The sequence below is a fragment of the Amphiura filiformis genome, chromosome 9 (assembly GCF_039555335.1).
Source record: "Amphiura filiformis chromosome 9, Afil_fr2py, whole genome shotgun sequence".
Lineage (NCBI taxonomy): Eukaryota > Metazoa > Echinodermata > Ophiuroidea > Amphilepidida > Amphiuridae > Amphiura > Amphiura filiformis.
In genome coordinates, this window is record NC_092636.1 from 13576284 (window position 1) to 13591203 (window position 14920).

General features: G+C 35.2%; 1 protein-coding gene across 1 annotated transcript; it reads right to left on the reverse strand.

Annotated features, from left to right (window-relative positions):
• Positions 1–1753: 1753 nt before the first annotated feature.
• LOC140160284 (neuronal acetylcholine receptor subunit alpha-10-like) lies at positions 1754–13663 on the reverse strand. Its single transcript, XM_072183554.1, has 7 exons — positions 13294–13663; positions 11506–11657; positions 9218–9262; positions 5796–5905; positions 4986–5294; positions 2554–2789; positions 1754–2441 (listed from the first exon to the last, which is right to left on the reverse strand). Exons 1-7 carry the CDS (start codon positions 13490–13492, stop codon positions 1954–1956), a joined length of 1539 nt encoding a protein of 512 aa, XP_072039655.1. The 5' UTR covers positions 13493–13663; the 3' UTR covers positions 1754–1953.
• Positions 13664–14920: the final 1257 nt, after the last annotated feature.

The following is a 14920-nucleotide window of genomic DNA, read 5'->3' on the forward strand; positions in this document are numbered from 1 at the left end:
GTTTTAGCTCGATTTATATACCAGCAAAAAATACGAATATACATTTTGTGGTATTAAAATATAGGTTATGGTATTTGTTTATGTGCAGAATGTGAATCATAGATAACAAATTGTGTATCACTTGGAGCTATTATTGCCATAAATTATGCTTAATGAACCCAAATAAATCAAACTTCTAAGGAGAATAATTGAGTTTCTGTCAATTGAAAAGTTCAAAAAACGCTAAAAAATGGGGATTGTCATATACAAGATGACACCATTGCAAAATATTCAGCATTAAATGAAATACATGTATGTCTAAAAATAAACACACACTAGCGCATAGTTATCATGATCATGCTTTATAATGCTGTATGAATTGTAAAATTCCATTGTCGTGTGTTTTAATACAAGTAGATTTTAAAGTTTAAATTACATAACTTAAGTCCCGTTAATATTATTATGGCGTATATTCTGTGCATATTCACAGTCGTAGTATGACGTCTTTTTGATCGTTGCCAGGTCAACTGGTTCATGCTCTCTGTGTTCAAAACCATGACAGGAGGATGACACTACACTGCACAGGGCTAAATGTCGGGACCCAGGTCACAGTTCGAGGAGAGATGATAAGTATACCACCACGCGACAACGCCTGGTAAATAATTAAATTGTACAGGCAGGGAAACTAAAATTATGTAAGCGGTAGTATCTTAACCGCCGAAACCATAAAATCAATACATGTGTATCTGCTATGCACAATTTGATATTCCCGACGATAAATCTTTGGATAACGGAATAGAAAATGATGAATATCTCCCGTAATTTTTGGTTTCTAAAGAAGCCAATTGTAAGGCTTGCACTGGAATATAATGTTGAAAGAAAATTATAGTCGTATAGCGTGCGTATTGACAAACAACCGTGCGTTTTGAAATCAAAGACTGACAAAAATTCAGATTGTACATGTGCAGAACAAAAAAATGACAGCTGCCCTTATATGTAAACACTCATATAGAACATAACACGGTATTAGACCACCGGAGGCAGGCTATAAAACATATGACGTACCAGGCTCACTGACATCTACAGAGGTCAGTCACCAGGCTATTGTCAATAGCCTCAGTCGGATATCCCCCGGCCCATTATGCGTCTCAAAACTATTAAACAGATCGGAACAAAATGGCCATGCGTGGCTGTTGAAGAACAAGTGGATTCGATCTACCATCATGACGATTTCTGCCATGAAGATATCGGGGCGATGACACTGTGCCACGGCCATTTGCGGAAACAAATAGCCACCAGTGATCTGCACCAGGTCATGAGCAAAATCAGACTTGTAACACCCAAAAGTAACAAGAAATAGCACACAAAGCTTGTGTGTAGGTAAACACAAAGGAAATGACCAAACTCTTAAATTTTGAAAGTTTGAAAATGTCAAAAAATATGATACTGACTGGCCATAGGGCCCTGTTGATTGTTATCTTCCATTTCCAAATAACAAGTAAAGAGTACCTTTTAGATGGTAAGTAGTTTACTGTTTCTTAATTCGTATTTTGCCAACAATTTTTCTAAAATCAGAGCAAATTGAAATTACCCCTGAACAACCAAAAATGTGCTGTTTTGACCAAAAACTTAGGTTTTTGAAGAATAACTATGTAACAATAGGTCGTAGATGCCACAAACAATACATTTTAGAAATCCTCGTTATCAGACAAAATACATTGGTGAATCTGTCGACAAGATTGGAGAATTTTTTATCCCTGTGTGACCTTTCGAGACTTCTAGAGGTCACTAGGGGTCAAATACAAAGTGCCTTCACATCTTAAAATAAACTCTGGACCATGTACTTCATGTGGACACTATCATGCTTTTTTCACAAAGTACCCATGATTCTACCATATTTGGGTGCTTAGCAGCTAAACCATACACAGAAGTCTAGCAGCGGGCCTAGCAGATGATGTCAAACCTTTGATTTAATTATTTGTTTGTCAGAAGTAACGACATCGTTACTGCAATGGCGCTGATAGTCAACACACAAGCTATCGCCAGCAATATATTATCTACTACACTGGCTATTTTATGCCATTCATTATTGTCGTCGGCAAGTTGATCTCGTAACTTGAAGCCTTCCTTTTCACAAACTCTTTTGGCAAAGCCATCTGGGTACTCCACAAGCGGAATCTCATGCCCATTTGAAACTGTGTCTGCAGAAATCTTCTTCTTATCCAGTAACTCGCGATTATTTGCATCTATTGGCGTTGTCGATGAATCAATGGTCTTAACTAAAGCTCTCGTATCTAGACGATACTCGTTGATAGAAGATTTTGCAGGCGAAGATAATCTGAAGATTTTTCGAAGCCATTCAGGAACTGGTTTGACTTTTTCTTTGTGGTATAATGCCGCCACCAGCACACCAGACACGATGGATAAACAACCAATCAGAATCATTGGAGCGAAATAATAACCTATTTTGGATTATAAAAAAGAAAAAAAACGATTTGACCATTTTGTTCATTTCACAGTATGAGAATATCATCAGTTTAAATCAAATTATGCAGACAATTATTAGATGCTTACTTATTATCGGCATAGTATCCGATGACGGTGGAAGAGTGTCTCCTATTAACTGCTGAAAGAGCACTAAAGCAAGTAGGTTGGTGATGCCAAGGGACACCTTTTCACCAGACGCAGTTGGCAGCATAAAAACCAGCAAATTCAAAATTGACAGCAACGCACATGGAAGGATGAAACTCAATATGTGAAACCAAGGGCGGCGTTTAAGAGCCACGGTAAATACCAACTCTGGGTATAATCTGATTACACACGGTATATAAATAAACAGAAACATTTCATGTACATTATTCTAATCAAATGAAAAAACGGTTTTATCCCAGATCGCAACAATATTCTGACTTTCCACGTGCTTCAATCCAGGGGTGACCCATGAAGAGATCTGAGTAGTGATAACGATCATATCCAGCCTAAGGAGGAGGGAACATTACCAATTGATCTGCAACTTTTATCTATATATTTTCGATGGTATGAATTCGAATTAACGGTTTGATTGGTTTCTATCACGTTTCATGTCTAAAAATATCCTTAGAAAGAAGCCATGACATGATGTCAGTCCTCCATTATAACATATGGTACCAAATTTAGATTCTACCTCTTGTCTGTAAAAGGTTTTGTTTTTGTTGATATTTCAACATTGAACAACATTTATTTTCATTTTAGACTTTTTTATAGTCTATGTTTTCTTCATTTCAGCTTAATTTAGCAGTTGTCATGGTTGTGTGTAAATTCCTATTACTATACGTTGTAATAAAACACGATTTTAAATATTTGTATATTAATTTTCTCTGAGGGTTTGCAGCAAAATTGATATTTTATTTTCCTTGGTATGGGTTTCAGTTGTGGCTAGTAGTCAGGTAATGATGATGGTGATGATGATGATGATATGATGATGATGATGACGACGACGACGACGATGATGATGATAATGATGACGATGATGATGATGATGATGATGATGATGATGATGATGACGATGATGATGATGATGATGATGATGATGATAATTAATACACAAACGACAAGAGGAACAAACATGCCTAGCATGTAATTCTATTTTAACATGGAAACGTTTGACCTCTTATCTTCTCACAAAACTAAGATTATGCATATCTTATCTCTTCAATAAACATTGTAAAAGTCGATTTGGCCTTGACACGTGGGGCTTGCCGAAAATGTGAGCATGTCTACTATTTCCATGCTGTGAGTGATACCATAGAAACGTGCTCTTTGTTTAAACATTACAAGTAACATGAGTGGTAAACATTAATGTTTTATATTGCTTTCAAACCCCCCCCCCCAAAGCAATGTTGGAGCCAATACTAGACCAATTGTCCGTTCCTGTCTCAGTATCAAAACAACATTGACTGGTGGGTGCGGGAGGGGGGTTGAGAATTTCATACTAAATTAAATCCCTCATCACTGCCATCATCGTCACCATCACGACTCTAATAATCATCTGACATCAGTTGTATTATCCATCATCATCATCATCATCATCATCATCATCATCATCAACATCATCATCATCATCATCATCGTCAACAACAACAACAACAACAACAACAAAAACAACATCATCATCATCATCATCATCATCTAAACCATCATCATTATCACCATCATCATCACCATCATCATCATCATCGTCGTCGTCATCATCATTTACACTATAGCCACACAAATAGAAATCTTACATTAACTGCAAGTCATCAGAAAAACAAAATATTTTAAACAAATTATTGTTTTATTACTGTGCGCACAGTTTGCAACAATAACATCAACTGCTAGATTATGCTCAAATGAAAAATAAAATAGACTTTCAAAAATCTATAATGAAAAAATATTTTTTATTGGTAAAAGTAACTGCAAAACAGTTTCATTAATAACATTATTGGTGTTGGGTCGTTATCACCATTTGCTGAGCAAATGACCTTACGCAAAGAATAGAAATATAATCTACACGGCACTGGCTGTTGATGCTATTTTCATGCATGATTGATCATAAAATGAATAGAAATATGTGATGCGATCAAGCAAAATCAGTCGGAACCCGGAAATATTGATTTTGATCTATAGCTAAACAAAGAAAATATTTCTTTTTATTTCCTCTTGTTTAAAAACTCTTTAATTGCTCATATCTTTGGAACTGGTTGTTCAATTTCAACGGGGTTTTCTTCCAAATGCAGCTTTGTAAATGCTTTTTACTATCCTATAAGAAACTGAAAATTTAATATTTCCGAGTTTCGACTGATTTTGCTTGATCGCATCACATATAATCTACACGACACTGGCTGTTAATGCTATTATCATGCATGATTGATCATAAAAACAGTTTACGAATCACAGTAACAGTGGTTGTTCAATTTCAACGGGGTTTTCTTCTGCTATAAGAAACTGAAAATTTAATATTTCCGGGTTTCGACTGAGTAACTCACCCTGCATCACCATAAACGTTAACAATACGGTCAAGTGTCACGCCTTCCAATTCCCATATTCCATTTTCCACGAAATATTTCTTGAAATTAGACACATTTGTTGTTAAGGGTGAACCGACTAGATTCAACTGTTTCATGTTGTAAGACCAGGATCCAAATCTTAAGGTACAATGCTGAGTATCAAAGGGAAAGAGTCGGGCGTCGATGCGGCAAGACGTGCACAATATGAACGGAGTAACCCAGTACACAGTACCATCGGGATAGAGAGTAGCACCAACGTCTTTTAAACTCTCGAAGGTTTTTTCAACGCTGTGAATAAAATTAAAAGAGCACACTCAAAGTAACATATTCTTGGGGTGTGGTTAACTAAGCTGAAGACGGACGTAAATAACGTCAACTCCCAAGAATCGGTTCTTGGTGTACTTTTCTTTCTTTTCCAGATAGCTGATTGTTTTTGGTTTCCCTTTACCTATTCTCGACATTAATGTTGTGTTTGGTGTTTCACAGCTATCTAGTATACCGTAGAGTCAAGAAGTGGTATATCACATACCATGATCGCGTAACATGTGAAGAAATCTTAGAAGGACATTCATTTTATTATAAGGCTTTGCATATTCTATTTGCGATCCCCGTATTTTGGGTCTCGATTCGGCCTTACTTGCAGGTCAATTTATGCAAGCCGTAGGTCATTTAAATAATAATTATGTTCTATATAATATTAGTATATAGGACATACCGGTAGTGAATCAAGAACAATGTACAATAAATAATTCTTCAGTCTGGCTTTATGTCATTCCACGTAAAACTCACTTTTGATATAAGTGTAGATCTGGACGCCAAATTCCTGAAGTTGGAATAGTTAAGTAGGGAATATCAGGATATTCGCTTGTGCTCCAAGTCAGAAAATCATCATGCCATGTCTGATAATAATAATAATAATAATAATAATAATAATAATAATAATAATAATAATAATAATAATGAAAGTATGTATGATGATTGATAAGATACATACATTTTTCCCCATAATTATTAGTTATATCGTGACATTCACTGACTTTTGTTATTCCGTAGAACATCGTCTACATAATATATAAAAGTGTTTTTGACGAAGGCTAAATTGATGAAGACATTTTCCATCTCCGGCTGTTTCGTATCGCACGAGCATATCACAGGGCATCAGACTTTGAACGTACTAGTGAAGTGCAATATATTCAAAAATTGTTTTAAGCTATTGCTATGGTAGTTAATCCTGTTACATCATCACTCCTTCCCACCACCATCTATATCAGGGTGAACCAGCCATCGCTGAACAGAGACGGGGGCCGATACAAACTACCTAGAGTGTACGACCCGATTTTAGGGTCAAGTGTCCGAGGTCGCTGACCTCTAAATTGGGTTGCCAGTCTGCTGATGAAAGTCGAAGTGTCGACTGAAAATTCCAGGTACGCAAATTTTTGTGTTGTGATCAAAGGTTTAAACCACTAAATTATGAAGGAAATCTGTGTAATGATATCTGAGTGTTTTTGTATTGTATAAATTTGTATGTAAGTGCAACTTTCAAATCTGGACCTCGCTCAATTAAATTGACCGGTGTTTTATTGTTTTCTGGGCTATCGTATCAAATGAGGTGTCAAAATACGCATGCTTCCAACGCATTTTTCAGATTTGCAATACAATAGCCACTTTTTGAATAATGGCCATTGTTTAAGGGGGGTTAGTTACTTTATTGAGATGTTTACTTGAAATGTGCGTACGCATAGTTAAGAGAGTGATCGGATGGCCAATTTGACCATGAGATTGTTCTTGTAGCCATGTTGTTGTTGTTGTTTTTTGTTTTGTTTTTAGTCAGGTGAGGTACTTGTAAAGTATTAATTTACAAACCTCTTTGCTGGATTAATGGTATATTATAATGTAGCTTTCTATATTTTAGCCATTGTACAGCATATTATTTTGTTTAAAAAATAATTGATTACGGATGTCTCATTAAAGGTCAGGTCTATTGCAAAAACAAGTTTATCTCTATTCGAAGAGAATAATTATTACATTATAAGTTGACACTCCTTGCAATTTTTTTATGCGTATTTCTCCTGAAAAAAGATAAATTGTGTGGGTAAAGTTGGGGCTCGTACGTGTTCTTCCCCCGTTTGAAGCGAAATTAATTTTCAAGGCAGCGGGCAATGACGTAAGTAAATGAAGCGGGCACTATATCATGCTCTCATTTACTTGTGTGACACATTTGACATTAGCAACAATGAGTTGTACTTTTATTTACCATAACAATGCTGCATAACAATATGAAGACTATTGTTCTCATTTCGGAAACAAAGCCCACCCAGTATTGTTACTATGCTTTTGCTTTGTAATATTTCATCCAACTAAAACTATAATAACTATAGCATTGCAATATACAGGGAAATCAGATACATGAGTTTGTGGACTTAAGGTTATTAATTATTTTAAACTGTTGTGATTTGGTAGTTCACAGCATCTTATGAATGGTAGTGAGCTTTGGCAAACATTGCATTGCTCAATTCATAGCGAGCGTGTAGAAGAATTAAAATATCACAGATATAGTTTTATAGGCGCTGCGGTTTTTGAGTTACGTTGTGAAGAGGGCTGAAACAACAACACTTTTGTAAAACGTACATAACTAATTAAACAACAATAAATTAAGCAAGTTTGCAGAGTATACGATTTGTAGAATGAACTTTTGCAAAACATCAAGGTGTTAATGTTCAATAATATATTGATCCAGATAATGAAAATCGATTTTTAGGTTGCTTCGACCAACAATACCTCGTCTACCCTTAACACGGTTTATATGCTAGTCTCAGATGAAATTCTAAGCTCAAATTATGTATTTATTTTTTAGGCCGAATATTTCTCATGATATTGATATACATATGAATTGTAATATCACAATTTACTCATATATAAAAATTAAAAAAAGCGGCTGATTTTATCCATATGTTTAAAAACCATTAAATTTGTAATACTTAATTTAGAGTTTTTTTCTTTGAACAACAACAGTATACGTTCTGTCCATTGAGAGCGTTTATAGTCCCTTTTCTCAAAGCGGGCACATCTCATTTCATGACGTCACCCTTTTTCTAGGCCAAATCTGTCTCGTTCGAAAGAACTCACTTAAGTTGGTTTTTGCGGAATATCAATTATAAACGTCAGATTTTTATTTTATCAAAAAAGGAGTCATTTTCATTGTCCTCATAATATTAGCTTACCAATGATATGATGTTGTTTTTGCAATAGACCTGCCCTTTAAAGCAAATGGAAATAAGGTATTCGTTTAGTTATACAGAATATAGGCCTAACTTTGCCATTTTCCAAATAGGCCTAATTGCAAATATCGTTTAATACATGTATATGGTATGAGAGTTTATGACAGTAATGCAGGACTAACGCATTATAAGACAATTCCAACAAACATAACAACAGGGTTTCATAATGAAGGTTCCTTAATGCGTTTATAGTTAAATTGTTGGTATAATTTATTAATATGATATATTTGACAATATCCAATTATTATCCATGGTATAGCAATCATTATATTAGAGTTCCATAATGTCACAATTTGGTAAAATGTAATATAAAAAAAATATTGGTAGTAACATGCAAGCTTAAAGCATATCCAGAATATTATAACATTTCTGAACAATATTTGCTCAAACTACAATAATGGATGGACGTCTTCATTAATTTAGCTTTAGTCAAAAACACTTATACCGTGTGTCCGTTCCGCCTATATTCCGACTTTCCTGGGAGCATAGCATCAATATGGTAGTACCCCCTCTGTTTATTTGCCTTTGGGCTACTAGCTGCAACGAACCCTAAGGCTCATTGCAGCGAAAAAAATATGTCGGCCGTTGTTCTAGAATTTTAGAGCTAATTTGGTATGTTTTGGCAGATTTAAAGGTCTGCAAACCTTGATTTTCAATGGAAAAACAACAATAACCGAGGTTTGCAGACTTTCGGAGGTTATCGACCATAAAAAGACAACAACTTCAAATAAATTGCTAAGTGACATTTATATTAATCCAAAACAATAACCAGTAACAAATTAATATCAAATTAATTGTGTAAGTTTAATTTAAGGCATGTTAGAATGGTTTTCCTATCGGGGGAGGAACAGACTTGTGACACACGGTATATAATGATTGTAGACGAGGTTTTGCCTTTTGTCTATTATATTTTCTTATAATATTGCTACTCACCATATCGAGAAATCCACTCATTTTCAAAGTTTGCTCTCTTTCGTTCTGCAATGAAATAATTACAATTATTCAGAATTCTTTACTGCTGCCATATCATAAAAATCGTATAATATATCCAACAACATTGAATTATTTGGTGCTACGTACGTGTATGCAGAAGCTTGCAGAGAACAACCGAGGTTACTCATCTTAATTTTTTTATATTTTTTTCAACTACTTTGGTGCATGATTTCGTCCAGATTCCGTAAAAATGTGGACTATAAGGTACGATATCTTCATCTTCAATACGCCGGGTTGATACAATATGTTAACCTGAATTGATATTGTTTTACTACGTGTTGGCACCCTGGTGCTATTAATTTTGAAAAAGAGGAACGAAAACAAGTACAAATTAAAATTACTTTTAACGTGATTGTTAGTGAAGCTTGTTATTTGGTATAAGGTAAAAGTAATGAATGATTAGACATGAACGCTAAAAAGTTTTATAGTAATTAGCGCGGTATTGCATAAATAGCTTTAATAATTATGTTGTATTCTATTGGTTACTTTTTATGTAATATATAAGTGGATGGTGTCGCCACCTTCTTAAGATTGTCACTTCGTATTAATAAACCACTTTCATTTTTGTCAAACTAATAATAGTAGTGTAAACTTAAATTCGAACACCAGCGATAAGCGACTGATCACTGCCAAAAAGACTTCATCACGTCTTGCGTCAAAACCTATTCATCAAGTAAAAAGCAATCTCACGATGCCAGCAATTTAATTGTACATTTTGCTCCTCAACGAAAGATTAATGGCGGTGACTACAGCGTACACACTGAAAGTACGATTATGTCAGTGGTAATTGGATTCATGTTTACTGGAATATAGCCAATTAATTATCGTGCACTTAGCAACATGCTGAATATTTTATTGAATTTAAATGTAATGTGCAGAACACCGCTATATAGCTCTAGATTTATATATATTCATACACTCACACTTTCACAAACACCCCCCACACACACACCCCCCACACACACAACACCCCCCCTCCCCACCCTACTCACCCCATCCAACACACCCCTGCACACTACCAGACACAACACTTCTAGGACCTCACATTTTGGTACCGAGTTTTCTTCTTTAACCTGGGACACTCAATCAGTTGAAAACACAATTAATCATCTGTTCTTCCTTGAGGCCCAGGCACAAATGTCACTAAAGTACCGAGCCAAGCACAAATGTCACTAAAGTACATTACTTTGTCCAATTTAAGCGAATCCTCGCAAAAATACTTTATTTACCACTACTAATGCATACACTCTAAATTCACGTTAATCATTTTCTGAATATAATCCCTGCTCGTTTATTTTTGATCCCAAACTATTCGTTTTGATGAGATATATTGTATTGTTCATTGTGGTTAGGTATATTATCACTTTGAACCGACAATCTCATCAAAATGAATAGTTTTTGTTTTGTTATGACAAGTAACTTTTTAAATTGATGAAATCTCCAACTCATTTAATATTTGACAAGTTCATCCATTTCAATTTTGAAATGTTTCTGTTCGGAGAAGAAAAATTTCTTTTTTTCTTTTCTTTTTTTACCTTATTTTTGGAATTTTTGTTAACAATCTATTCATTTTTCACAAGAACCTATTCATTTGTTTTTAGATGACAAGGCAATCTTATCAAATTTTATGAGTTGTGAAAAATCTATTTTGCTATAGTCAGAGCCATACTTGTCAAATTTGAATAAATTCTATTCATTTGTGAAGAGGTAATTTTTAGAGTGTAGACTGGCAATTAATGTTCATGATGGCACAATATCTGATTCTTTTTATACAATGTGATTTATATCATGCATCTGATCTAGAGACGTCCATAATAAGTTGATTTACCTCCAGTTTTGACCAAGCTTTTGAGTTTTGCAATAAATAAAATATTTTGCTTCAGCTTCTGAAAACTTTTTTTTCGCTCGTTTTGTCTTCTTGTTCGAGAATCTAGGCCCAGCAAAAAAAGCAAGATCGGGCAAAAACAATTAGGGTTGGTTTCTTTACACTCCACTAGAGTCAAGGCTTGTTGGACCAGTTTTTAGGTTGGTTCTTGGTTTTGTTAATATGTTACTTGTTAAAGATGCACAAAAAAGATTAAAGGTACGTTTTATAAATATAATGTCCCATAGTTTCATAGAACTATTCGGGTCTGGGCACAATGGGCTATTATAGGTAATCTAATCCATCCAAGCTTCTCGAGAAGCTTTAAAAAGACGAATAATTCATATTAAAACATTTTCCTTACCAAATCTATGACCTGCTGAACGGTCAGATCAATAATAACTTCAATTTGAGTGCTTGAATTCACTACAGGTCTTGGTGATGTCGGACCATAGTCTGCTAGCAGCTCCTTGGTTAAGTTATAATGATCTCCTCTTGGTGGTCTGGCAATGGTTCCTTTTAAAAAACAAATATATACAAGACTTTACGTTATCTATGCCTTAATCAAACTTTGTCTTTTCACTTTACAAGGTCAAGAAAGGTTTTGTGACCGCATGAACAGGTTGTAATAATGGTTAGAGGCAGAATTATATGCCCCAATGAGTTATGGGTGGGTCAATGAGTTATGGGTGGTGTAAGATAATGTTGTGATCATGTAGTTTCTACATGACATAGGAGGTGAAATCGCCGGAGGACTTTGGTTATTATGGTTATAGATAATGTTTGTGGACAGTATTCATGCATGGAGTATATGCTACAGCCTACAGGAACTGTTTGAGTTCTTACCGTCGATTAGGCTGAAAGGGGATGGTGATATTACATATTATATTCTTGTGATTGTAACCTAATGCAATATTGGCAAAAGTATAACATCTATAAATCCTAAAATAATGAATGAATGAATGAATGAATGAATGAATGAATGAATGAATGAATGAATGAATGAATGAATGAATGAATGAATACAAGTTATGTGTTGCGTTTCTAGGAATATGGAGCAAATTTGTTTTAAAACAAATGACTATGTCTTTAAACAATTCTATGCTAATATATTTATTAAAAATGACAATTACAAAATGAAATTAAAAAAAATGATATAACTATAAAATGGACTCAGGGGCATGTGAACATTGCTAATGGAAAACGCGGCTTTAACCTTGCAATGCAATATGGATACGTTAAGGCTCTCTAAAGAGATTTTCACCGAAAGTACAGACTGTGCATATCGTCAGCCTGCTACATCTCTTTTGATGTATTCTACAAGTTAATGAAGAATGCGGCTGGAAATTTGATTAATTATGGGTTTATTACTCAGAAAATCAAAATTGCAAAATTAATGAGAAACATGTAAAAATTACTTAGGCAATTAGCGTAGCAGGCTGACGCATATAAGAAATACTTGCTCTCCTGAAAGCCATACAGGCTATCGTAAAAAGATATACAGGCTGTCCCAAAAAGACAAGACCTCGCAATGTTGTTCTAATGTTGAAGTTTAATGCGTATTTGGTTCAACAAGCGTTTAAAGCACACATATCAATATCTATGATGTGCAACATATTATACATAAATATATTATTATAATTTTAAATATAATGGACACCGGCCAAATAAATGGGTATAATTCTCGGCAGACTTTGTATTTCATTCTGGTTTAACCGTATTAACCGTGTAATGGGGTAATATAATAGTAACGATAGTTTTTGTTTTACACAATTAATAAATTTGTCTCATTAACATTTATTAGCCGAGGAAATATAGAATCCTTTCATTTAGGGGGGGGGGGTCAAAACTTGATGCCACCCAGTAACGCTTACATCCTGGTACATCGTCATGGAAAGTAGCAGCAGCAACAATGATTTTCCCCACACCCACAACCGGAATTGTCTAACTGGTTTGTTTAAACGAAAAGTTCTTTTATCAAAAAACACAGAAACTGATACCAACGGTCACAATATTGAAACGCATAATAATAGGGAACCTACACCACAAGCTACTGACTGTCGGTATATAATTTTTTTCAGACTCCTGTGTAAAAATATTTAATGTAGAGTCTACTAACCAATGTTTTACAAAATATAAAAACTATACTTACCGGGTAAGAAATACCATATTAACATTAGCCACCACATCGAACCAATAATATATATTCTCATCTTAGCAGGCATATTGTGTTCCCGTTGATAATAAATCGCAATGTGAACTAAACATGTTATGTGCCTTTGGATAAAGACTGCAGCATACGTGCGTTGCAATAACAATTTTATGTCGCATTTGGTGGGAAATATATTCATGTTGAGTAATTAAAGAAGGATGCGTACAAGACAAGACATTAATCCATCATTCTAGAGCGTCAACTAAAACCGTCATTATTTTCAGATATGGCAATAGGTCTGAGCTTATTATCCGTGTTGCTAATATAACAATAAAAGCCTGTCTGCAGCCATTAAGTAAGAAAACGTGGCAGTAGTTATGGTAGTTGTTCTAGTAATCTCCCATGCTGTTATGTCAGATCATCTCTACTATTATTGTATAATCACAAAATACTTTCCGAGAAAGCCATAGTGGGATAAGAAGCCTCATGTGTGCCGAGACATTTGTGCGAAGAAAGTAGTTCCCTTCGTCTCTGTTGAGTGTTGTGGCCCCCTTCTTTCTTATACAGATGGCTTCCTTGATATATATCTCTTCTTTCTATTCTGTTCTTTGTCCTTCATTTCTGATTGTTCCCATCCGATAACATGGTGTTCCTCAGAGACATGCTCCGTTATTGCCGATATTTTATCCTCCCCTGTAATGGAGGCCTGTCTCTGAGATCTAGCAAAGGCTTTCTTTGAAGCCTTTCCTGCTCAGTTTTGTGGTCTTTCAGTCTGGTGCCGAATAGTCTATGTTTCGCCTATGTATGACTTATCACAATTTGGGTTACATACAACTTATCTTTTGGATGGACCCAAAAATTCCCAAGTGCCTGATGTGGTTTAAAGGCGGTTCTGACACCACGTTTATTGAATACTCGCCGTACGCGTTGGGAGAGCCCTTCTTTATAAGGAAGGACTGCCATCCCCCTAGATTTAGACTCCGTTTGTTTCTTGTACGATTGGCTCTTGATCATGTTGAATGGCGTTTGCTTAAAGGCCCATTCAGGGTGTTCACATGTTTTAAGAGCTTCCTTGATTTTTTGTACTACCTCCTTTTTGTATTCTTCTTCTGTAATTACTTTGTCTTTCCTATCCATTAATGTTCTTATGACGCTGAGTTCATGTTGCAAATGGTGGTGTGAATTGAAGTGCAGATATTGGTCGGTGTGTGTCTTTTTACGATAAACCAATAGTTTGATGGATCCATCCTGCTTTTTGACAATTAGAGTGTCGAGAAATGCGATTTGTTGGTCAACTTCCGTTTCATATGTGAACTTGATGTTGCCGGTTTCATCGATTTGGTTGATATGCGCGGTTAGTTTCTTTGCCGAACCTTTCTTCACAATTTGATAAAGTGCTAAGTGTTAGTAATTTGAGAAAGTGTTAGCACGAAACTGTCATTGATCGAGGTATGTAACATCTAGTTCTGGATTTGCTAAGAGGAATTTTGCACTATATATTTCATTGACAATCCTGATGAACTTATTTGCGGAGCTGAATGAGGATATTAGGAAGGCACCACAGCGATCACAAACTATGTTGTCAGTTAATAAGTGAGTTTTGGTCACCTGGCGAGAATGGACCCCA

What these genes read in the sequence shown, in the direction of transcription:
- LOC140160284 (XM_072183554.1), bottom strand. Translation starts at nt 13,492, where the DNA reads ATGAATATATTTCCCACCAAATGCGACATAAAATTGTTATTGCAACGC. An exon ending in AATATGGTATTTCTTACCCG is followed by an intron (nt 11,658 to 13,293) that starts GTAAGTATAGTT and finishes GTTTTTTAAAAG; the next exon opens with GAACCATTGCCAGACCACCA. An exon ending in GATCTACACTTATATCAAAA is followed by an intron (nt 5,295 to 5,795) that starts GTGAGTTTTACG and finishes TTTTATTCACAG; the next exon opens with CGTTGAAAAAACCTTCGAGA.